Raw genomic sequence first — 26,670 nt, 5'->3', positions numbered from 1 at the left:
ACTTTTGTCAAAAAATCCCTTTTCCCCCGATTTTGGGCCCCTCTGGCCGGCCCCTGTGTCAACCCACAGAGCCCCCCCCCAAAAAAATCCCCAACATACTACATACTATGTTTAATAACTGTACAAAATTTCAATATTATATCTTGAAAAATAAGAGAGGAAAAAAAATATTGTCCCATGTGCAAACAGTATCAGCTTTCCCCTATGTGAGCAATGGATAACCCATTTTTATATAAAAATTTCCTGACTCATCCCTAGTTATCGTAGAGACACGATTGATACACCGTTTTGTTTGGCCAAAACCAGCCTTTCAAACGGTACCACTTGCATGTCTCTAGCATGTACCATAGTGGAGAAAATTCGCGAAAAAGGGAAATTTTTGTCAAAAAATCCCTTTTTCCCCGATTTTGGGCCCCTCCACTATGATACATACTAGAGACATTCGAGTGGTTCCGTTTGAAAGACTGGTTCATGCCAAAGAAAACGAGGCACATATCATGACTTTAGAATAAATAGTGATAATACTGTAGACACTTTACTAAAGTAATTGACGAAAAATGTGTAAAAAATTAAAAAAAAAAATAAAGAAATCGAGATTTTTTTGACACACGTCTGTTAACTCTAGCAACATGAGTCATACCTTATTTTCTTCAGCGTGAGGCAGCCTTTGAAATGGTACCACTCAAATTTCGCTATCGTGTACCTGTGAAGAGAAAAATGGGGAAAAGGAATTTTTCTTAAAAAATCCCCTTTTTTCCATTTTGGACGAGATTTTCCCGCTTCTGGTACACGATAGGGAAATTTGAGTGGTACATTTCAAAAGCCTGTCTCATAACGAAGCCAACGAGGCACAAACCATGATTCTAGGGTAAATAGTAATGTGTCAGGGATTTTTTGAAAAAATCCATCCTCCATGTTTGTGATGTCATAGCCCCCAGACAGAGCACGCGAGGCTGCAAAATGCCCATAAAATATGTTCTATGATGCTTCCATATTTGAATGAATGCAAAAAACCCCGGTCTAAAAAGCTTTACTACAGACTTATAAAGCAAATTCCGAAGGTCGACGCCATGGCACAGGTGTTGTGCTATCATAATTTAAAAGGGTTAACAACATTATAGGTCGTGCTAAAATAAATCATAGTAAAATAACTTTTCATTTTAAATATTTATACCATCACAAAAAAATATAACAAAACAGGAAACAATTACTTAAAAACACACATGTTTCTGGCCTTAACATTTAAATGATTAAATGATGTTACATTGTTTTCATCTGATAAAAAGATAAGGAAAACATACGTGATATATGAAACAAATAATGACAGCACAACTGATATGAAACAGAAATTTTCATAGGTCTGCTGCTAATTAATAATATCTTACAAAGACATTATTTCACAAAAAAAAAAAGCAATAGGCACAATGTCACTGCAAAAATAAGTTTCCTATATAAGTAAATACATAAATAAAAAATCACAGAAAGTACTCCTAATATGAATACAGGTTTATATGATATAACTAAAGTTTTCACAAACATACACTTATTTAGGTACAAAACTTCACGAACTTCCTTTCGAATATCTTTTCCAAAAACGTTTCACATCCTCGTGTCCACTCTTTGTAACCACCATGGTCCTTTTTTGTTCATTCTGCCACATTAACACGCCACAGTCTTGCGCATGATTCCTGAGCACTTCAAAGTCCACCTGAGATAGAAACTGGTTGTAGAGAACCCCTTCGGAGAATACAAAACGATCTCTCTCCATCTCCCACAGTCTAACTTGATCGACCACCGTCGGAGGTAGCGTTGGTGGCTCCTTCAACATTTCAGGATGAGCGTGCATGCGTAAGAAACTTATGATTTGTTCTGCTGTGATGCCACTTTTAAGAGCCTGCCTTACAGAATCTCTTGTTAGAATTCCAACGGCCAAATTAGGAAACCTGTAAAAGAAAAAAAAATATATCTAATATAAGTGATTACACATCTCTCCTAATCATTAAGCTGAAAGAGAATTGGTACTATTCAGAATGGGTCCCCAATGTTCTTGTAGCTCAGTGAGAGTTCAGAGTCAAAGAGTATTGATCAGTCTGAATATAAATATTCGATAGTTATTTTTTTCCTAGGTTAATACGAAGCCGGAATTTTAGACGTGTAAATTTATTGTTAATGTACGAAGAAGAATACCAGAAAATAGATGAGGGGTTGCTGAAAATATTGTAGCCCAACCCAGAAGGAGTGGAAGTGAAATGATGAATTTTTTAGTTATTCTACATACTCCCCACGAAGTTCAATACATTCTCGAGTGCTCTAATTTTTGCAGACGAGTTTTTTTAAAAAAAATATGAAGACTGTTACTCGCACCACTATTCCATAGCACTAACCACCTTCTTACCAAATCCAAAATGGCGTCCTTTCTAATGTTCCGAGTTCCGGGTACAAATAATAGTATGACGGAGCTAGATCTGGGGAATAAGGAGGATGATTTAGACATTGAAACCCTAGATCATACAATGTCAGTTGTGTTTGCAGTGCTCGATGAACAGGGGTTTATTTTATTTTTTTATTTATTTATTTATTTTTTATTATTATTTTTTTTTTTTAAGTTTTCGCGGAGCTGCAGTTTTAATTTGACTTTCAGTTTTGTGAATAATGAAGAGTAATACTCCGTATTAAATGTCTGGCAGGTAGTCTATGAGAATGATTCCATTCTTATCATAAAAGAATGTTGCAAATATTTTGTCAGTTGACTTCTGTCTCGAACTTCTTGGGGTGAGGGACCCTGAGTGCCGCAACTCCCTTGACTGCTGTTTTGCTTCAGGATCGTAGTGATACAACCATATATCGTCCACGGTTACTATTCGTGACAGTAATTGGCCACCGTTACGGTCAAAATGGAAGAGGACTTCTCTTGATGCCCTCACTCTTTCAGGCTTTTGGCCTACTGACAGATTTTTGGAACCTTCTGTCGAGAGCTTGGGCATGCCCAAGTAATTATGAATTATGCTACCAACGCATTCTCGACAAATCCCCCCAATCTGTCACACGTTTTGCTGAGATTTTTCTAGAATAATGTAGTGAATTTCATCCACAATTTCGTCGTCACGTTTAAACTGTGTCACCTACTTCTTCACCACTACATAAGACGGAAGTCCAATAATGTTTCATTGATTTCCTCATGAATTTGCTTCGGTGACTTTCCTGGGTGGAACAAAAATTTGATGTCAGCTCTGATCTCGATGTTCATGAAATTTGCTGGTTGAGCACACATGATCACTTCAGAAGCCTCAAAAACACAATAAGAATTCCATTATTAATATGAAAATTTGTTTTTTTGTACATACATACATAAATGTGTGCCTGTACTGATATATTACGAGTGCCTGTTCTGGTAAATTAAATAAAAAAGTTAGATCGAAAGCTTGTTTATCTTATTAAATATCACTGGGCAAATAATACTTAAGTAACTGGTTCCTTATTTACTTGGACAATGGAAATAGCACACTGCACAAAGTCTTTGTTTTGTTTAAGATAAATAACAACTAGTGAAATTTATCTAAATCACTATTCAACGATAAAAACAAAGGCAAAAATAAACATCTACACATTTCGAATCAAATCATACAAAGCATTACCTGTTTTTCTCAACTTTGCTACTTTCGAGTTCACTAACACTAGTTGTGCCCAAGTCTTCGGCTCGCTGCAAGCTAGAGGTAAAAATCGCACGTCTCTCATTGATCTTTTTTTTTTTTTTGTTTGTTTGTTTGTTTGTTTTTTTGTTTGCCCATCATCGTTAGACAATTATTAATATTGAAATCTAAATATGTTTAAAGCCCTTGTCCTATTAATAAACAATTACCACCACTGTCCCTTTTAAAATAATGAAATTGAAATTATACAGTTTTTAAGTTGCAACTAATTTGTTCCAATAGTTTTAAATCGGCAAATTGCCTGCACGCCATCTATTGGCGTCAGGTAGTCAGCCCAGGTTGTAACAACTATTAGCGCGACTCTTACCTATTAAGAATTAGCGTTACGAACAGTCTAAAACTTTTCCTTATATAAATAGCATACAGTGAAGTAAGCCCTTAGCATAAGTGAAATAATAATTATCGTGAAGTTTAAAATTTTCAGATGAACTGTCACGCTATATTTCATTCACCACCATTTTGTTAACTATTAAACAGTGCAAAACTGTATTTTGAATTTAACCCTTTTAAACCTGTGCGTTTTTTGGGGAAAATGTTAACATTTCATTTACTTTCAATTAAGCAGCTACTACTTGCTACTGACCAGGGTTATATAGCCTTTAATAACCGATCTTCTGCAGCCGTTCCATTGGGAAGTGTTTGACCATCCACCGTATAGCCCGGATTTTGCTCCGAGAGCTCTTTATGTCTTCTTTACACCTCAACAAACACATAATTAGGTAAGCACTTTAATTGTAATGAACAATTGGAGATGTATCTCATACACTGGTTCTACTGACATTTACATCAAAATACAAAAGCTGATTCCTTGTTATGACAAGTGTCTGAATTCCGGAGATGAATATGCTGAAAAGTAGCGTCACCTGTGCTGTATGTTCCAAGGTCACTGTGTCTTCTTTGTGTTTACAGCCGTAAAGAAACTTAGTTTCCGGACGCACCTCGTAATTCGACCACCAGAGGAAATTATAAAAATCTGTTCAGTAGTTTTTGTTTCATGTTACAGACACATGATTACTTACATTTTATTTCTATAAATAAATAAGTTCCTATCTTATCTTTTCGTATAGAGAGCCATTTTACAAGATAGGAATTATTTAGCTACAATTGAATTAGTACTATACGTATGGTTGTAATAGCTATTTTCTCCTCGTTTCTCATACAGACTAAAGTACAGAGCTTTTAAATATGTTCGAGGCAACTGAAAATTACTATATTTAAAAATTTATATTCAAAATATCTCACAACTATCAGACTTACCTATACATCATTTCGCAAAATAATCCCAGCAAAGCAACATCCAAATTAGAGTCTGTGTACGCATAGATTCTGTAATTAGTTTCGACTACGATGTACCCTGTTCTGTTGATATCTATTGAAGATTTAGTTAACCCTGAAGCAATATTCAATGCCAATCTTGTGGGATAAAAGCGTCCAGCCTTCCTCTGCAAACAACAACATACGAAAAGAATCAGTTTATGATCGAAAATAACGTTCTAGAAGGATTAAAAATGGTGCATAGGTAACACTAGTATTGGTAAGTACATACAACTTAAAAAAAAGTATCATTCAATATGGACCCTATTGTAACGGTAGAAGTCCCCCTTCGTGGCCAATCAATTGCCGTTACCTGTATTTGTTTCGCGTACAAACCCGAGTACTGATTTGAATCCAGTTTAGGCAGTAGACAGCGATGTAAATATGCTAGTTGTCGTCCGGGTCAAGAACTCACCTAAGCGCCTCTCTGACCAACCAAACCAAAACGCTCTCCCAAATATTTTCCCAATTTTGCGTCCTCCCAATCCGGCGCCCGGGGCACAAGCCTCGTTGCCCCCCTAGTTACGTCACGGCCAGTAGATCCTGCTTGGTACAGTTTCGATGCTGGAAAGAACCATTAAGTTCTAATGCACCAATCAATCTAGCTATCAGTTAACGACAGAAATAGAAACCACCGGCATGGAAATCATACTTGAGTGGGTTCTTTGTAAAAAGGCTTTTATCTAACATACAATACTAAACGTAGCTTCCTAGTTTCTGCTAGAAAATAACTTCTTCGAGGATCACTGATCAATGACTTCAGTTCCAATCGCTTTTACGGTTAAGATTTTCTATGCCTTAAGATAAACTGACATAGATATGTAAAATAGCTTCAGAAATACTTCTTCAAAAATTTGATTTAACAGAAATCAGCATTTCGAAAGGTAAATGCAGATTGGTGGTTTCCTTTTTTTTTTTTTTTTAATCGACTCCAAAAAAGAAGGGGGTTCTCAGTTTGACCTGTATGTGTGTATGTATATATATGGCTGTACGCAATTATCTCGAGAACCAATGATCATATTTCAATGTGATTTTTACTAATTGAATAAGCTATTTCCAAGGTTTATACATATTTAAAAAAAATTAAAAAGTAATGCTTAATTTTTAAAAAATCTAGCAATTCCTGCAACGCCTGAGAAAAGTATATCCTAAAATATGCTGCAATCATATATTCAACAAAGTAAGGCGGGTTGCATGCAATCAAGGTATAAGAACCCTTTCAAGTCAGCTTTGTCCGAAAGATTTAACATTATGATTGTTCAGGTCACTACCGAGGTCATGACTGTTTACATGTCGGTTTTGCTTAACTTTTGCCAGATTATCATGCACTTTTTCTGTGATTTGGCTGCCCGCTGCGAGAAGCGTCTTGGAGATCGAGATTTCCAGAAGGAAAGCGACTGTTTTACTGACTTTTGTGGCTGTTTCTTATTTGAAGTGCCTAAATATCCGCAGCCTATTACGAACAAACTATTGGGAGTCACGATGGCCATTGGTGGAGGCTTATATCTGGTTTCAAGAATCGAACGTTTGATCAAAGGCCCTGTGAGTTTGTGGCGGACGACATTGAGAGAGAGGGAGAGAGATTCAAATGTGGGGACAGAGACACATACATTCACATATGCAAGGTTAGAATAGAAGAAACAATGTATGTTCTCCTAAACATATGCTTGTGTACTTTAACTCCTGGCTCCTTTCTTTTCTCTACATAATAAGATTTGTTATTCCTCATAAGTTTAACATTTGTTTACATTTTCGCATACAATGCCGACAAAGAAATACGTATGTTCTCCTAATCATATATTTGTCTACTTTCACCCCTTATCCACTCATAATTATGTACGTACTTATAAAGTTTATCATACCAACTATTATTTCAGCACTTTATATCATATCAACTATTATATCAGCACTTTACTACTCTAGTATCACTATCTACTATTATGACTATATCACAAAACAAAAGAGTGGTGGTGGTCTGCCATAAGAAATACATTTGTACAGATAGATCCGTAAGTAACTACGGGTACCAATTTTTCTTTTTTTTTTTAAAAAAAAAAAAAAAAAAAGTTTCGCTTCGGTTGTACACCTTGCTATTTACAATACATCCTAGACTCCCGATAATTTTGGCTTTATATCATCATCAGGGTTTCGATTCATTTAGTTGGCTGGTGTTTCGCTCTTCTTCGCCAAGTAAATATGATACGTAAATCTGCAGCTTTGTGTAAAATCTAAAATATTTTAGCTACCATCTGAAACTAAATTGCGTTTCTCAGAGGAAGAGACGGTTAACCTTTTACTCATAACAGAGAATGTGAATGGGATTAGAGGTTTGGGTCATTTTTGTTACAATTTTGACTTCCTCTATACAGACAGAAAGTTGATGGGGTTATATCCGACCGATTTTTCAAAGTGAACTTACCCTACGAAAAGCCAGGTCGTCACCACCGATTGTTCTGTAAGATCACCAGCACTATGGACTATCACTTGACATGGCAATTTCCACTGCAAGAAATTACGTTGGACCAATGTATAAAAATTCCAGTTCATTCTTCCCTCTAATTTTTCCATAGGACAGTGAGGGCAACATTATAGACGTCATTTAAACAGTCTACCGTAAATGTAGAGAAATCTATTAGACCAGAGTCAGAATTTTTGACATGAAATGGAATAACACGTATTCCTGTTTCCTCCTTCATGTCTGGATAGAATTGGATGGTATAGGTGACGTCTTGTCCACGTGGATCCCCATATCGTCATTTAAGATGTGATACCTTGTATGTCCAAGTTTTGCAATTATGAGTTTTTGGCAAAAACCTGATGAGAACACCATAACCCAGTTCTACCAAACCCTTGTACGTTACAAGAAATCGACTGCTGAGAAACAATCGATTATAATGTTGGCTTTCATGTCGATTGTTGGTAACTTCAGGCAATGAGTTCATTGCACTATAGCTATTTGTATTGTGATGAGAGAAGCTGTGTCAGTTTTTTTTTTCTTTTTTTAAAAACAAAAGATAACTCACTTTATAGAAAGTCTGAAATATCATTATTGTGAATAGATATAATTCGTGTTGTAAAATTTCCGGAAATTTTGAAACGGCTGGTAAAAAACCGTTTTTTCCGTTTCTTTTTCCGGAAAAATTGGAAAAAACAAAAATCTTTGTATTAGGTAAGTTTTACTAGTAATGGAACCGTTTTTTCTTTTTTTTTTTCGAAGGCGTGAAAAATGTAAATTGAGAAATTTCAATATTGTGAATATTTAAAAAAAAAAAAAAAAGGAGCATTCGAAAATAAAACGGTTGTAATTATTCTTGAAAATTAATAGTCTGCTCTCATTTCCTTTATGTGTCTTTTAGTCGTATACTCCTGGTTGTGCATTAATTACAGAAATTTTACAATTGCATACACATCTACCATCATGAAGCGTTTCTGTTGCAATAGGGCTCTTGAATGAAACTGAGTTCTTAATGTACTATTTGATCTGGTGAAATTTTGTTAATTTTAACCAAATTACTTCTTAAAAGAAAGAGCAGTAGGCAAATTTCACTAATACTTATGCACTAACAATATTACATGTTGTAAGACATATAATTACTATTATTTAATATTCAAATACAGACTTTAATATAAAGTTTATGTACAACATTTTGTATGTAAACAAATACTTGTTTTCTAATACGACAATTTATCTACATATGGTATATAAAATGAAAGTGACTATATTTGTAACTTAACAACTCTTGAGCCACCAGATTGATCTCGATAAAAATTTTCAACAGATGAGGTTCGGGCCTGGGGTGGATTTTACCATTTCACTTTGAAAGTGTAACTTGGAGGAAGGAAGTGTGGATATATATTGAAAATTACCGATCTATACTGTAAACTAGTAAATATAAAATAGTTTTTATTTTAAAAGCATAATGTAGTAAAATATTCGAAAATTTCAATTTTTCCCAATTTTTCCGTTTTTTTTTTTTTTTTTTAAGTTCGGGGAAAAAATTGTAAAAAAACTGTTTTTTTACTCAAAATTTCCGGTTTTTTTCCGGGCCTTTACAACACTAGATATCGTTAAGTGATTTTCTGAAAAATTAACAAATTGTACACACGAGGGATCTCTTCCCGACAGATACGGTCATGATGGACACCTTCAAGTTTTTGTCCACTTTACGTATCTCCAACTTCTTGTAACCGTATCTGACAGCAATCACGATTTCCTGCGTAAAACTTTTTCTGTTATTGGCAGTAAAACTCGGAACGTTCCTTCCAGAGGTGTCGATGTATGTAACTGCCCAAATTTTATCATTATGTTTGAGAAATGTAAGCCTCGTCCAACATGACAACAGTTTTCCATTTTGACCTCGCCAAATGTCTTTCGTACAGTGCACGGCAGTTTGTCTTACGCTTAGATATATTGCGCGTGAGGAGGTTCTGAATCCGCATTTATGTACGCACCACCGACACAAGACGCCAACAAATGAAAAGGCTGATAGTGAACTGCGCCAGATTGAAGCTCTGGGCCATGTCGCGTAGAGTGATGGATTTTCCTGGCCTGCCAGTCACGAATTCCACGAAGCGCCTGCCAGTCACCTTGAACGGGCCGCTTTTGTAGGCGAATGTTTTCTATATGGACTCCATTTGTGTTTGGCTAACTACGATCTCTTTAGCTGTCACTTCGATGGCTAAATATTTTCCTGACACTATTTCATTATTCGGTTGTGAAAAAAAGTGCATGGAAAACAGTTATAATGACGGTTCACTTTCAGAGGCATTTCATTAGCACCAACAATAATAATGATACCGGTTTCATGTTTCTGGCATAACTACATAGGCAATGGAGCGTTGCTAGATAGATCGGATATAAACCTACCAACAACCTTCTGTATATGTCTTCTTTTACTGCCGCAAATATTCTGATACTTCTCAAATGCCGTGGCATATTGGCTGGGAATCTACAGCACACAATAATAAAAGTATGATATAATAAAGAAATGCCAATGTAAATAACAAACCTTTCTCTGATAAACGAGTCCAAACTCTCTTAGATGTTGAAGAAACACGAGCAATCCTTCACTCATTCCTTCTGTACTGTAATCCTTAAAAAAACAATTAAAATCATTAAGATTTCAGATATGATCAACGCTGTTATCACTGGATACATTCACAATGAAAAATTTACAATATTATCAAAAAAGGGGAACAAATTGTTGGAAGTCGGCTAGCACATAAGGAAAGAAAACTGATAAGTCTTAATGGAGTTCGGAAAGTAAGAATATGTTTTGAGGAATTCTTGAGTTAATGTATATTATTAACACAAATATACAAAATTACAAAAAACACTAAACTTTTACTGTAAAATGAAGTCTTACGTATTACATTTTCCCAGAAGTACACAGTGCGAAAAGCAAGTGATCACCTACAATAATTAATATGATATAAAGTATTTTCTTCATAACATTATCCACGTTAAAAACTGTTCTGTTTCATGTTGGAAAAATCTGCATACACATTCAAGTGGTTCAGGATACAAGTTTAGTAAGAGCAGTTTCAACTGCCCACAGTATAATTACTGAATGTTACATTAAATGTTTCATAGTTTTGGTTTTTGCGCGAGAAGACACAATAACTCAGAAACAGAGCGCTAACTTTTAGTGTAAAAAATACCTATGTCGATCTTATACTAAAAGGTTGATTTAATTATACTGATCCGAAGTCAATATGTAACAATACCGCGCATGCGCAACCCATCGCCGAAAATTGCCACGAGGCAAGCAACAGTATCTCATTAGTCACGCAGTACAGCAGTGTGGTCGATCGTAGTTTGAAGCAGACAACAACCAACCGCGCAATTCGTACGAATTTATGACTCGCGGTCGTTCGCAAGAGCAGTGTGCACGCCTTGAAAGCATGTCATATGGCTGAGCGAAAAAGGAACTGCAAGAAGCTGTACGAACATTATCACGCGGGTGATTGGTGCAAGTTTGCTGCTACCCTTGTTGAGGCGTGGATTTATATGATTGTGACCGGTTTCTCGTACAAGGGCACACTGAGTGCCCGAAAGGTGGAGCGAAACGTCGAAATCACTGCTGCGTACTACCAGACTCATGTCCTGACTGAAATGTACCAGCATGAAATCCCAGCATTGTATGGGCAAGATGTGAACCAGACTGAACTGCACCAAAACAAGGCATGCAGCCACACGGTGAAAATATCACTGGGATTTTTCACCGTATGGAACAGGAAACTGGAATTGGGGCAATTCCCTTCTCTGACATCTCTATCAAGAGTACACATCCCACTCCGATGGACTATTGTGCTTTCGGACTCCTTCAGCGGCACCTGTTTCATCATCGAATTTGCACCATCTCTGCCCTGTGGAAAACCTGTAAAGAGGAGTGGGATGCATTACCCATAGCCCAGCTGCAACGCAGTCTACTTCAATGGAAACTCCGATGCCAGGCAATAGTAAAGGTGACCTGCAGATTGAACACAACCAATGGTGGAAACACAGCATTTTCTAGGTAAGTGGCACATTCACATTCGGCTCAATATAAATGAATCAACCTCTGTATGTGAGCTTATAGTGGCCAACATTCTATTCACAAGCGTCTCCCAATTCTCCTGTTTCCTTCGTTACATAAATTCTTTTTTCAATGAATCATTTCCATTCATCACCCACCCTCTTTATCCTACCGCAATTAAAATAAGAACATTATTTGTCCTACGCAAGAGCACAAACTTATCTTTCCTTCCAAGTATTTCGAAGCAATCAAAGCAATGAATAAGATTTAAACAACGGAACTAACATATCCCTATGCAACCCTGAAGTTACGAAAGACGAGTCTTTCTATTAAGTGGCATTTACTCCCACCACGGTTTAAACTTGTGAACACATACACTGAAGTAACCGTAAGAATACGGGCAGACTAACTACTACAAAAAGATACAACGAGTAATACAATATTCAGTATGGAGTGCGTAGGCAATTTACCTTTCCAAGAGTGCTAAAACTGAGTTGAAACAGAAATGTAAGGCATTCGACTAAGTCCAGACCTCTCGCTTCAACTGTGTCCAGATACTGCAGAATGAAATACCAAACTTGCGACGATGTATCCAGCAACAAAAACTGAAAACCTTCCTTTGTAATTACACGACCTCCTTCCTCCTCGTCCCTGCAAAATAGTGGAAAGTAATTATCAATAACATACATCAACCCAACATTCAATATACATTAAAATCTACTAATGTACTTCAACAGTACTTACACTATATTTCGGTCGATTTCTGTTATCTTTGTAACAGAGTTTAGGTTATAAACTGTGTGAGTAACGTAATATGCAGGATATCTGAAAAGTCCTAACTGTTACATCACAAGCCGTCGTCACACAGACTTATTTGAACTATCACATACTTTGGCAACCATTCCTGCCTGAACATCTACGTTATGTATATGACCGTCTTAACCGGGGCAAATCCGAAACAGAATCCACACTTCTGAATTTCTCCAGCAATCGTTCCACAGTGCCATTGATTAAACTCACTGGCAATCTCTGTGTGAATAAGCTTCACTTCCACGCAGTAGTACTAGTTCCACACTTTGTCCTGCGACAGCATCATTCACTACAGCAAAAGAACTTTCTTTTTTTATCTTTGGACCCAGATGCATATTGGTCAGACGACAGGAATCAAACACGAGCACATGGATGCACTCATTAGTTCAATACCAGGATAGTTTTTAAAAACTTGTTTCAAAGAAAGGTTAATTAAAGGTTTGGACTTATTCTTTAGGTTTGCATTTATCTTCTGCATTTTGAATAGCTATAGATCATAGCTAAGTATTTTATTTGTTTAACTCATATTTTTGAATACAAAGGATCACTGTCAGTGAACATAAAGGATCATTGTCTGTGAACATAACCTCAAATCTTATTTTCTTTTAGAGGAATAAAGATCGCTATATTTGACTGCTGGGTTCAGCCGGGGATAGGCTCGGCTTGGCTTGTATGTGGTATTTTATTTGTCGGTAAGTACTACCCGTATCTGAACCGAAAGAAAAAAAAAATAAATGAATTTTTTGAGTTTTACATCCCACGGTTATGCCGGCTAGGTTAAAGGATACGGTGATGATGAAAAATTAATGAAATGGTAGAATTAAGAAAGAGGGAGGAAACGGGAGAACCCCGAGAAAATTTACGCACACGGTATTTGTCCACCACAAAGTTGACTTGGCGAGAGCTGGGATTGAACCAGGAGCCCCAAGCTCCAGAGGTGAACGCTCTACCACTGAGCCACAGCGGCCCCAAATCTGAACCGAATCCGATGAGCGAGAGCCCATCAAATAAAGAATGAATATCGCAATATTTGTGGCAAAGTTCGGCAGGGACAGGTTCGGCCTGCATATGGACTTTTATTTCTCAGTAATTACTAGCCGGATCTGTACGAAATTTGGTGGGCACGTATCCCATTGCTTAAGTAATAATGATTGCTGTACATATTTACTGACAGATCTCGGCTTCAGTTCTCATTTACAACTGAAGATTTTTCTACAGTTTTTATATGTTTAAAAGGATTTTCTGGATTATTTTTGTTTACAAATACATAAAAAAACCATGAACACTTACTTTTTCATCAACCCTGCGTGTAACAAAATCCTGACGGCATCGGCTGAAATGCCCTCTTGTTGATGAGATCCTACCATATAATGCAGAACGCACTGCCATCTTTCCAAAGCATAACTATCCAAGAATGGTATATCGCGAGGCTTCGAGTCAGGTTCCAATCGTGCCGACATTGTCCATGGAGCACCTCTATTAGGAGATATTTGAATTAGTGTCATTAATGTAATCCGTGAACATCTCTGAGTAAATTATTATATTGCACAAAATTATCCTTGGAATTTCGAAATGATAACACTTACACAGATATGAAAAAGACAAATGTTATCACGTTACCATTAAAAATATTAATGAATTAACTACCTGTCTACTCAATAGGGAAACTATAATTAAATTAGTATATAGTTTGCGCACAAACAAAACCAACTTTTTCCTCATAGTTCAAGATCTAAAATGTAAAACTATTTAATGTGAGAGCTAATTAATCTTCTTAGTATCTACTAGTGACAATGGCAAATGGCTAACCCTTGTAAAGGTGGCAAAATTGACTCATTGACAGTGCGCATGTGAACACTTTTTAACAGTTTTACTGCTAAGAAAACTTGATTAAATTTATAATTTCACTATACAAATAAACGCTCACGTGTGAAGGGCAATATTTTGGAGCCTCTTTTCCTTTTACTGTGCTCTTTCCCTCTGCCTCCTCCATATTGAAGTCGAACAAGTGAACCAAATATCCGTATTCTGTGTATCAAAAATTGATTTAACTTTAAAATATACGCTCCAGTTCGTCTTCATAGGTATCGAAAAGTAGGACTCGTTTGCAACTATTTTCCGACAGATAGTGTTGGTGCAACTGATGGTTAGCTTAGTACCGTGTCGTCATTCTGTTAAGGTTGTAACATAAATTTATATATTATTTTTCATCTCTCCGAAAGATGGCGTTAGTACAACTCACGGTCTGTTTTTCGCATCTGATGGAATTCATGCAAATACTGGTTAACTGGATAGCATGTTTTTGCTTTTCGTGGAACTTTTTTTGAGTATTCGAAGTTCACAGTACAGCAAATTGTGCATTTTATATTTCTGCGGTATTTTGTTAAATGGTAGGCAGTTTTATTGAGTATGAGCTTGACTATTCATCTCGGACGGTTGCTGACTGAAGTGCAAGATATTTTGTTTGCTGTTGCAGATTTGTATAAAGCTCAATTTTAATATTCTGGTAACATATATTTTACCAGATTTACATACGGTAACCAGATTTTAACAGGTAACATACATATATTTTATAAAATAGTATTATAATTAAGGGAAGGGTAGGGCGGGGTTTATGGAGCTGACCTCTCAAAATTGTGAAGTTAATTATGTGATTTCTACTCATTTTTAAAAAAGCGAGCTGTTGATACATTCTTTTGTTCTTTTTAGGTAGTTGTACTACTTTCAGTTTCTGTACAACCATACCAGCTACACCGGCGTTAATAGTCGGAGCAGGCTTTGTAAAGCTGAAATGAAATGAAATCTTTGAGTTTTACGTCCCACGGTTATGCCGGTTAGGCTAAAGGAGAAGGTGATGATGAGAGATGAGTGAAATGGTGGAATGAAGAAAGTGGGAGGAAACGGGAGAACCCCGAGAAAACCCACGAGCACGGTGTTTGTCCACCACAAAGTTCACTTGGCGGGGGCTGGGATCGAACCCAGGACCCCAAGCACCAGAGGTGAACGCTCTACTACTGAGCCACCGCGCTCCCCTTTGTAAAGCTGACTTCAAAAGGTCTCTTGCATCCAAATTTTGTGCCTATACACACAACCGTTAAAAAAATACTCCCTGTCCGTCATATTGCATGTGCTCTACTGTCAACCCTTTAGTGTCGATTGGCGTGGAAGACCCGGGTTCAATTCCCGGCGGGAGCTCATGCGGTTCGGATTCCACGTTAATTAGTAGGTCCACGTCTCATATAGCCTCGTTGCTGAATGGTACATTAAACTCAAAATCAACTCAACTTTAGTGCTGAATTTCGAAAATTCTTGCAAGTGAATTAGATGTTCCTAATGTGGATGCCAAACAATACGCACATTCCAAGTTGCGTGCCCTTTGTTCAACAATTCAAAACAAATATATAATAATTTTGAAAAATACAAGTCAAGTGAAGCGCCTATACATATTATAACGTATATTGATAAGACGCTATATTTAACACGTTTTCTGAAGTAAGGATGACTTCATTTGTTTTTTTTTTCTTTTTTAAAGTTTCCACAGAATAGCAGGATCCTAAGATGCCACAGATCATTGAAACAATTTGCAGACATTTTTGCACCCCGGATAACACTTTTTTTTTTTTTTTTTTTTTTTTTTTTTTTTAGTTATTTCTGATTTATCCCATGCCCTGTCTGGGGTACTTTATCTATGTTTAAAAGATTCTTTGTCTTTATGTAATATGAGTCATAGGCATTTCTTTCAATTTGTGATTCTGAGCGAAATTCCGACATATTGGAAATTGTTTTATTTACATGCAGATGTTTTGAAACTACAACATTTAACATGTTGATATAGTTGGAATCAACATATGCTGCTTGATCCATACGTCCTCTTACCAGACGGGAAGTACAGTTAAAAATTAAATCATTCGCTTTAAATGAATGGAAGCTAATTCTTTTTAATCTAAAGCCACATTTTCTTGTTTTAGAACAAGGCTTACCCTCCTAGTAAAGCGATCTTCATATTTTTCTTGAACACGTCGTTTAAAATCCAGCCGGGAAGGCCTCCAGGCATCAATGCTTCTTGCCATACTCGAAGCTCGGTTAACACTTTACTTGCTGCAGCATGTTCCCTACAAATGAAAGAAAGAAAGAAAATTAATAATAACATGTAAATGCAATAGCAGAGGGATTTATATTTGGAACACTAAGCTCCGGGTAACAACGATCAAGCTATAATTTTTGAGTTTTAAAGCAAATATAAAACACAGGAATACTATAGAACACACATTGTACTGTGTGCCAGTAGGACGGGAAAGGAATGAGAAAGTGTTGGAAAAAGTAATGGAAAGAAGAGCAATATTGAAGACTTAGACAAAGAGAGAAACTTGGTTAGTGTACGGTTGGTAAGAAATTTATTCTGGGGAACGCGCGTATCTGTCTGTCCGCTTGAAGAATTAACCATTAACATTACACGTATGCCAAAAACTGCTTACGTAATAAGACGCACAAGCGTCCAGGGAACAGATAATCAATTAGATATCTGCGCATGCGCCAACTAGATAATAGAACATCATGTATAGTGGCACGCATGTTTGTACGCAGATTATCTAAGCGTATAAACAGGCTCCAGAAGTTGACATGGAAGACCTCAAGAATCATTAAACTAGATTACTGTACAAAATGAAGCGTTAAACTAAAGTTAGAAGGCTACCTTTAAGATCCATGGGTCTTTGGCTGCATAACCAACTACGTTAATTTTAAAGAGTTGCTTACCGGAATCAAATGTGTGTGTTTGCATTGTAATGTGAACAGCTTAAAATACAATCTTATTACTAAACTCAACTAATCTTACTTTTGCTGCTCAAAATGCTTATAGATCGTTTACAACTTTATATTGAAGGTCGGACTTCCACTGACAACTGCCAACATTATCAAGGAACGATGTTCTGGTAGGGATAATGTATGTGTGGAAATTAAATGTTTATATTCATAAATATAGAACATGTTTAGAATAATTTCCTTCCGAACCCTGTGCAGCAGCTAGATGTTTTTATATATTAGGGTAAACATTCCATTTCCATACACCCTACCCTTATCAAACAGCCGTTAGCGAAACTTCGACGTTCGATACATTTATTAAACAATCTATAAAATTTACAGGAGCAAGCTTAGGTTACTCTCACAACGTTAACTTCTTCTCCTTCCCGTAGAATAGTTCACATTAACTGCCAAGTAACACTATTATGATGTATAAAATTTCAATTTACTAAAATAAGCTTTTTTCAAAAAAAAAAATATCTAATTTAGTTCTAATTTCTCGATAACTTTGAAGATTTCCGGAAAAGAAACACCAATGAACAATAAATCATTTTTATCGATGCGCTTTCATATCACTGCGCATGGGAATGGCGATGATATAAAGGGAACAACGTAGTATATTTTACAAAATGTTAATAATTCTTACCCTTCAATGTGTATATATAGTTTGTTTGAAGTTACTAACGAAGAAAGTGACGTTTGACGGTACATACTTGTGATTACAATAGTTGACTACAATGGTTAGGGCAATTTGAGAAGCCAACAGACGTGAAACCGTAAGTATTCTGTTCACTCTAACTTGCTACAAACAATGATGACAAAGAGAATCCTAAATAAGCGAACACTTTCAATACAGAAGTGGCTCACAATACTATAAATATGGCAAGAATATCAACACACACACACACAGCTGAGAATGACACAAATTTAGTAAATACTTCTTCTACTTACACTTATTACTTTCCCTTACACATGAGAAAGCTTAAGAAGTTAATGAGCTTTTAATTTTATGTTTTTAAAACAAGACAATAAACACACAGTAATTTTAAATGAATAATCGATTGGCAAACTCACACTGAATACATCTAACAAAGGCTGGGAATTTAGCAGTGAATTGTATTATAATATGTAACAAAAAGGTCCGTCACAAAGAGAACGGAATTTAGATAACAGGTTGAAGTGTTACAGGTGGCTACTATGTGAAGAGTTCGGTTAGATACAGTATACATAACGTGAAAAATGAAGTCTGAATAATTGCTATTTCTCTCACCCTTTATTCCCCATTCAGAAACTTGGATAAGTTGAATGAATATTTGAAAACAGAAAATGTTTAACATTTTAGATTTGTCCAGTAGAAAGGCGTTTAGCCTCATTTTAGCGGTGTATTTCCAGATATTATTAATATTTCTCCTCGTGGTCAAGCTGTTAGCATACGTGCCTTTGGGGTGGGAGACTCGGGTTCGATTCCCGGCGGGAGCTCACGTGGTTCGGATTTCACATTAACGGCTGTGGACCAACGTCTCATATAGCCTCGCTGCTCAATAGGACGCTAAAATCAAATGAAATCAAAATAAAATTAGTATTTCGCATCCTGATTATGATATTAACCCGTTGATCTCAACAGCACTGCGGGTAGTCTAGCAATCAAGGATAATATATATAATTGCTTCCATATGGGGAACCGATTTTTGATTGTTCATACCTTGAGATCAACTGGATGGATGATCTTGATTCCAAGCTTTTGATGCTCTACATTCAGGTTAAAATTGATGGCGATACATCAAGTGGTTCTTACGATTTTGTATTTTTTCGGATGGACAGACAAAGTAAATATATAAAGGAGATTTTAGTAAAACAAACTCATTAAAAACTGAGATTTTTTTCATAGTTGTGGCGAAACAATTGAATATTCACTTATCACATTGTAAGGGACACTGCCTGACAGCTTTCAGGTTTATTTGCACGGCATAACTCATTTTCGACGAAAACGTCACATAGCGGTTCCTCGAGGCGCAGCGACGATATCTTGTTTTTCTGAAAATGAAAATGCTCAACAGTGTTCTAAGAATAGCTGGACCTGGGGAAATGTAATGTACAGTACTGGACGGCGAATGTTCATCATTGTTTGTCTTTTAACCTATAATATTTTTGTTTATGCTTTGGACAAATTGGTTAAGTGAATTCTTCGTAGGCAGTGATTATACTTTGTTTTCTTATGAGGATATTATTTCTGTGCACCTGACTTACTTGTTAGTTGTGTGAGTTCTTGGCGTAAGTTTTTTCTACAGACTCGTGACAACTAAACCGAACAGTAAAGTTATTCAAATTACGAACTCTCGAATAACAGTGAATTAATATACTCGTATATATGCATAAAAATACCACCTTTATTATTACCTAAATTATATTACGTATAATCTTACTTTTCATTTGTTTTCGACACCCAAGATGCAACCACTGCTTGCGGGACTGGTTGCTCCACAAAAAGAATTCTAAGAACATAGTGTTTGGCAATCTCTGGCAGCTCTCTGCAAAAGAGATAAAAGAAAAAAAACAACATTAATTTCATCCAGTATAACCTCTAAAAGTTAAAAATTACTGCTAAACCATTATTCCTAACACAATTTCTATCTTCTAAATAGTCAAGCTTCCATGATTAAAACTAGTAAGAACGTTCAATTTGCTTTGATCATGTCCTAAATACAACTAGTGGCAAGGATCTGAGAATAATCTGTAAGTAGAAATTAAGAGTGTTAGCTACATTTAGATTGTTTTATATATATATATATATATATATATTTTATTTTATTAACTGAATCGGTTAGTACAAAAAGAACACATGTTATAAGATCAAGTTTTCGAAATAAACTCAAACTGGTTATTTTTTATTGTGTAAGTTTATCCAAATGTCAACTGTAATGGCTTGAGACGGATGTTTCATCTGCTTCTACGGACATGAACCCTTCTCGTTCAGAATGGTAGATCTACACTTATAGATCACGAATCACCAATTACGCGCTATTTTGTCCAAAGTGTTACTTGTATCCTTTTAGCAATGACCGATTTAATTGTTTATTTTACGCACCTATATGGCTGCTTGTACTGATTTTTTTCTTTTACGTAGCAGCAGGATTACCTCCAACAAGAGGAATATCTATGTATGTTTATAGTTGTCTTACGCTCAATATTCACTTATATAACGCTCGACATCAAGGTAATTTGAATATTCTTCATATTAGGGTAAGTATAACACAAAAGTGTTACACATATACTTGCATGAAACTATACAATACAGTACCGGTATACATACGAATGATGTGTCACAGCGATTTCTGGACATCTTATAAATGAATGGCTCCGCCGAACAACGTTGCAAGTGACAACAATCCAAGTTTACAGAAATCATATAAAAGGCGATCAACTGAAACCCGTTCGTTTTATGTATTATTGGTATAGTGTGTAGGAGGACATTGTTTGTTTAATAGTATGTAATGGCTAATGTCCCTGTGTTGGGTGTAGAAATGTTGTTGATACGTGTTTCCGTTTTGCAGGTATAACGAGTGAAAGATGGCGTTCAAGATCCCCAATCCGTTCAAATAGGACCAGCGTGCCGTCATCCAGTTTCTGAGTGCCGAAGGTTGTCAACCAGCTGAAGTGTTCCGGCGTATGAAAGACGTGTATGGTGATGCATGCGTCTCCAAAACAACAGTGGTGGACTGGGCCAGAATGTTTCGGAAGAGGCGTGAACAAACCATTGATTATCCCCGTCCTGGTCAACCCCATGTTGTTCAATTCAAGTGGGAAATGTTGCGACACACGCCCTACAGCCCTGGCCTTTCACCTTGTGACTTTCACATCTTTGGGCCTCTAAAGAAGGCATTGAAAGGTCAGAGATTTCAATCTGATGCTGAGGTTCAAGACGTTGTGCGTGATTGGTTTGATAGTCAGCCGTCCAAATTTTACATGGACGGCATTTGTAAGTTAGTGACACAGTGGGACAAGTGTCTCAATGCCCATGGTGACTTCTGAACAGGGTTGGGAAAAAACATGGTTTTTATTTTTAAAAAAAACAGTTTTTTTTTGTTTAAACCCGGTTTTTTTGGTTTAAATAATTTGCTCTATGTATTTATATCACATATCGATAGAAATAAGCTTATTTCGCCTTGGTGTTAGTATGCAACAACTGGGTCACATAAGCTTAAAGCGGAATCCAAACCGCTTCTCAGCTTACATGTAAGAGAAATTGTCCTCTATTTGAACTCGAAACCGGGACTAATTGGCCACAATTGCGATACGTCTGCCGACTCACTCACGAAGGATTCCTGATAAAAATACGTTGGGCAAATCTTTACATATTTGTTAATATAATCGTCAACAGTCACTTCAGAAGGACAAAAAGATAAACAATTGCACAAGTGGAACCATTATACAGAATTACATATGGACAATTTCAAAGTACTACAGAGTACAGAAGAACTAATTTAGTCCAAGTCAGTTTACTACGACTTTTATTAGTCCAAGTTAAAGAAATATAACGACTTACTTTGCATATCAGTAAGAAAAATGAATAAAGATACGAATTATTTGAGTCCACTTTGGCTCTGACCAATTTATACATAATTAGTTACCAAAGATTCTTATGATTTCAATAATTGCCTCTCGTGGGGTTTGTATGACCCCCTCCCATAAAAGTACGGCATTTCGATGTATTTTATCAATAGTAAACATTATTAAAACGAAACAATATTTAGAATTTTTCTTTGGTTGCATAACAATAATAAACTATTAAAAAAATTTACAAAAGAAACACCCATAAGTTACATAAAAAAAAAAGGTTGATTTTGTAATATAATCTCTTTGAGTAATGAATGTGGAATTTAAGTCTGAATATAGTACGAGTAATATATGGAAATGAAACGTGATAACCCACAAATGTGTGTTCATTAAGATTTTACGAATAGTTACACTTTTACGAACATTTTTCGTTTTTTTGGTTTAAACCACCACCTTGGTTTAAACCAGCCAACCCTGCTTCTGAACAATATTTTCACTGCACGCTACCCATAGACGCCTCTAGAAGTGTACAAGTTTCCGCTCGAAAGAAAATTTATTTCATGAATTATGACCACTGAACGGGTTTCAGTTGATCGCCCCTTATATATATGCTGATTATGTATAGGCTTTAAATTTACTTTTTCAGTTTCAAACTATGCCTTTATATCAAATAATGATGTAAGATAGAATTGGAACTTCTATTACAGTAGCGTTGTTCTGTTAAAATCTCAAAGTGAAAGAAATTGTATCTTGCAACGTTGTTCGGCGGAGCTATTGAAATAATGACCTGTTAAAATATATTTGCTGCTATGGTAATAATCTATAACAGGGGTGGGTTCAATCATTATTTTTAAAAATTCCGGAAGAAATATGCAATAATGCTTCGATTGAGAAGTTGTACTTCAACTATGTGAGGGTGATATGGGTAGTTATGGGAAAACAAGGGAAGGAAAATAGGTGTCAACCATACGGAATCCTCCAGAAAAAATCATTGTGCATGTAATGCGAATGTGAAGGCAGTGTATTAACTGGCGTAGCCACGGAAGTGCACGTGAAAATTTGAGTGATGAGGAAATCAAGAGACGTCATGTACCTGTATGATAATAGATTGAAGGGAAACTTGGCAGAAACTGGAATACAACTGGTAAATCCAAGAAGAAAAAATACCATTGTTTACCCACCATTCAACTACAAGAGAAGGTTGACTGAGAAAAAACTCAATTAAACGAGGCACAAGGTAAGCCACTTTTTTATGAATACATACCCTATAGTTCTGAACTAAAAAGAAAAATGGCGAAAACAAAGATGGTTACCAGAGGAAGGGGGGGGGGGCGATCAAATCAGGCCGCACCACATGAATTGTTTTATAGAAGTAAAACAAATAATAATATAAAATTAACAAGAGGTAACATTACATTCAAACAATGTAAAACATCAAGAGCTCTTAGGAAACACTCCTTCCCTTGGTATTTCTACGGTTAATCAAGTTTGTTATCACCTAAGGATTAACTTTGTTAATCCTTACCTCTGCTTAGGTGGGAATAAACTTCATTAATATTCGCCAGGAATCCTATCATATCACTGAGTAAACCGCAGTTCAACATAGAAAAAGGATATACAAATCTAGATTAAAGGGGTTACCTTGGCTTTTTCTTTGAGGGGGGGGGGGCACTTTTAGATCAAATGAAATGAAATCTTTAAGTTTTACGTCCGACGGTTATGCCAGTTAGGCTAAAGGAGATGGTGATGATGAGATGAGTGAAATGGTGGAATGAAGTGGGAGGAAACGGGAGAACCCCTATAAAACCCAAGAGCACGGTGTTTGTCCAGCGCGAGCTGGGATCGAACCAGGGACCTCAAGCACCGGAGGTGAACGCTCTACCACTGAGCCACTGCGCCCCCAACTTTTAGATCAATCCAACAACACTACAATTGACTTCTGGAACCGACCATTTCTACGTCATATTGGAGGTCACAAATCAGAAAATTCTCGCTCTGCATACCGCGCAAAACCGTAGGGAAGTGCTGAAGCGGAAAAGCAGACACTCAATGAGCAAACCACATGACTTGGTAAGTTTTTAACTAGTGAGTGAAAACGAATTTTAAAAAAAATCATTTTAAAAACTTTTATTCTGAAAATAATAAATTACTGAAAAGTAAAAAAAAAAAAAATGTTGTAAACCTATAAAATATCACGTATGTTTATTAATATAACCTAATATATTGACAGTCTTCCTCTGAAGGGACAGGACGAAGAAATTCATATAAGGACGACAGATATGTCTATTTTATAGTCGCAGCTCACTCAAGCGCAGGTACTTTTCCTCAATGAGATTCACGCTTAGAAATCTCAATTGAGGAAAATGTACAGAGACGCTCCATTTGGTATCCTTATTAATTTTACCAAAATGGGTCAAACTTTGCTAAGCTAATCCGACCCGACCGTACCCTATCCTACTTATCCTAGCTTACTCTACTCTAGCCTACCCTACTCTATTACACTCCCAACTTGTTTAACCTAGCCGGCATAAGCGTTGGACGTAAAACTCAACGATTTCATTTCATTTCTATTATACCCTTTTAAAGCGGTTCTAAAAATTGATGATTTTTAAATTATTGTAGGTCTAATTACGCTTTTTGTCGAAACCAAACGGACGACCAACTTTGTAATAAATGCCTTCCCATTACTTCTGGTGGTCCCTTGAACTTCATCTGTGCTAAGCATGGTATTCTAATGTTGTCCAGCGCAAATCTTTTACAGGACAGGGAAATTAGTGAGAAAAAAAAAATTATAATTTCTCAACAAATATTCGAGTGGTGTGCCTAGACTTCACCTGTACACATAGAAAGGTGTTTCTCGAGCAGACGGTTCTACCAAACAATAAATTTCTGGGTAAAATACGGTGTGAAACATTTTCGTGAAGGAATGAGAGTGTGAATATAAGTAATTACAGTCGATGCACAGAATATTGGAATGAATTTCAAGTGATAGTAAAAGTATTGTATATGTAAATGTGCTCTTCCACTATCCACGTTTATACGTATATCTCCGTCGCTGACGCTCCTGCTCCCTATGACGCACCGCTCGCTGCGCTCCAAACCTGACTCGGTTAGTAGCATTCATGCTTTTCAGTAGACACCTAGTACAAATTGTTTCGTTTTAGGCACAAGTGTCTATGCCATACGTCCACACTATATTTATACTGAGGCCTCGTGAAGTCAATCTGCAAGTAGTAATGGAGCTTCTAATTTAATGTATGGTCTGCTAAAGAAATACAAAGCTCTAACCTAACCTGAAAAAGTAAGAAACTTCAAAATTTCGTAGAACCGCCAGATTGAGTAATGCAAAAAAAATAATAATAAATAAATAAATAAAATAAAAAAAATAAATAAATAAATAAAAATAAAATTAAAAAATGGGGGGTTAAGTGCCGTATCGCCGGACCAATTTTAGAAAATTTACCAAGTCAATTGGAGAATTTATGTAAGTTTGTGAGAAGGAATGAGTGAAAGTGTGATAAGTTAAATAGTAAAAGTGAAGAAAGTTGTTTTCGATGTTGTAAGCGGCACAGTATGTGGAGGCGGAAGGACTATTTCGCGGAGAGGTACATTTCTTATGATATAGTAGCACGAAAGGCATGGCGTTGGGAAGAGCATTTCGAGGGCTATTTAGCGAAGTATTTATTTAAGGAAAAGAAACCCGAGGAATTGTTGTACACAATTTTCTTCCTGAAATTGGAAAAGTTTACAAGCCTAAGTTCCGAAGGTAAGTGCTCTCTAACTGAACGGGAATGTATTTTTGCACAGTGTACAGAAGCTGTATTGTATGTTAACAGTGAAACGTTGCAAGCATGAAAGCATGATAAGTGCTATTGAAATTCTTATGACCGCCAAAACCCAAATATTGTCACTAACCTCGCTTAAGCGTGTACCCACCGTCCTTGACGCGCCTGCTTACCTCGGGCGCACCCACCCCGGGCCCCCTGCTGCGCTCCTGCCCTGCCTCGGTTATATAGCGTTCGTGCTTTTAGTGATCATCTAGCACAGGTTGGTTTGTTTTGGACTAGTTTATATGTCCCTAACGTAAAGTAACGTCGTCTAACGTAACTTAATGCAACCCGACAAAATACAACCGAATGGAGTGCATTTTGGTGATTTTTTTTTGTTTTCAAAGTAGTCCGGAGATATTCCACTAATGCAAAAAAAAAAAAAAAAAGAAAAGAAATTATTCGATTTTTCGGAAAATGGCAAGGTATATCAAATGAATATGTAATGGAACTGATACTATAAACCTGCATGCAAGTTTTTACGAGTAATGCTACTACTACAAAGATGATTTTAAGAACTATTAAATGCAAGCCTTACCTAAACACAGCAAGGCATGTTGTAGGATGATTGTACAGCCTACTCAGCAAAGTAGCTGGTAGAGTTTTTAAATAATCGTGTAGATTTTTGCATTGTAAGTTCTTAGACTGAGATATAAGTTTAAACGTTTTACCGGTGTCCGAATTCATCACAAATATACATAATCATTCGCAACACATTTAAACTATGCAATTTGTTCAAATGCATAAAAAAGAATATTATAACGTTGTAGTTGCATTAACTTAGTTTCTCTCTAATTCTGTACTTTAAATATTACTCTTAGAAACATCCACATTAACCTTCGCCGCACATCTACAATTCAATCACTTCGTCTTTCAGACGATTAAAACAACAGTAATAGTCTGTGAGAAAAAAAAAAAAAAAACACTCATAATTTTACTTTTTGCTAAACCATAGACAGGGAAAATGGTAATATCTCTCTCTCTCTCTCTCTCTCTCTCTCTCTGTCTATGTGTCTTCCTGTCTAATACAGCTACGAAACGGTACTTTTTGTCATCACAAGGAATTTGTCTATATGTCATAACAATGAATATCAAGGAAATTGAAAATCCATTTCTGTCAATAGGTGTAATACTACA

General features: G+C 36.3%; 1 protein-coding gene across 1 annotated transcript; it reads right to left on the bottom strand.

Annotated features, from left to right (window-relative positions):
• Positions 1-1,148: 1,148 nt before the first annotated feature.
• Positions 1,149-26,670, bottom strand: mrn (general transcription factor IIH subunit 4 marionette). The gene is made up of 8 exons (XM_081742389.1): positions 26,072-26,670; positions 19,576-19,680; positions 16,333-16,464; positions 13,643-13,828; positions 12,013-12,193; positions 10,034-10,117; positions 4,968-5,152; positions 1,149-1,943 (listed from the first exon to the last, which is right to left on the bottom strand). Exons 1-8 carry the CDS (start codon positions 26,218-26,220, stop codon positions 1,562-1,564), a joined length of 1,404 nt encoding a protein of 467 aa, XP_081598515.1. The 5' UTR covers positions 26,221-26,670; the 3' UTR covers positions 1,149-1,561.

Source organism: Thermobia domestica, chromosome 16, assembly GCF_964235325.1.
Source record: "Thermobia domestica chromosome 16, izTheDome1.hap1.1, whole genome shotgun sequence".
NCBI classification, from domain to species: domain Eukaryota; kingdom Metazoa; phylum Arthropoda; class Insecta; order Zygentoma; family Lepismatidae; genus Thermobia; species Thermobia domestica.
The sequence above is the reverse complement of the archived record's forward strand: the minus strand, read 5'-3'. Positions and strand labels throughout refer to the sequence as shown.

Bases quoted from the DNA above. Each gene is read 5' to 3' on its own strand.
- mrn (XM_081742389.1), bottom strand. From the start codon at position 26,220: ATGAATTCGGACACCGGTAAAACGTTTAAACTTATATCTCAGTCTAAG. The intron at 16,465-19,575 runs GTAAGATTATAC...TTTCATTTGTAG, and splicing joins GTGTCGAAAACAAATGAAAA to GGAACATGCTGCAGCAAGTA. The intron at 5,153-10,033 runs GTTTGTTATTTA...TGTTGTTTGCAG, and splicing joins GACTCGTTTATCAGAGAAAG to AGGAAGGCTGGACGCTTTTA.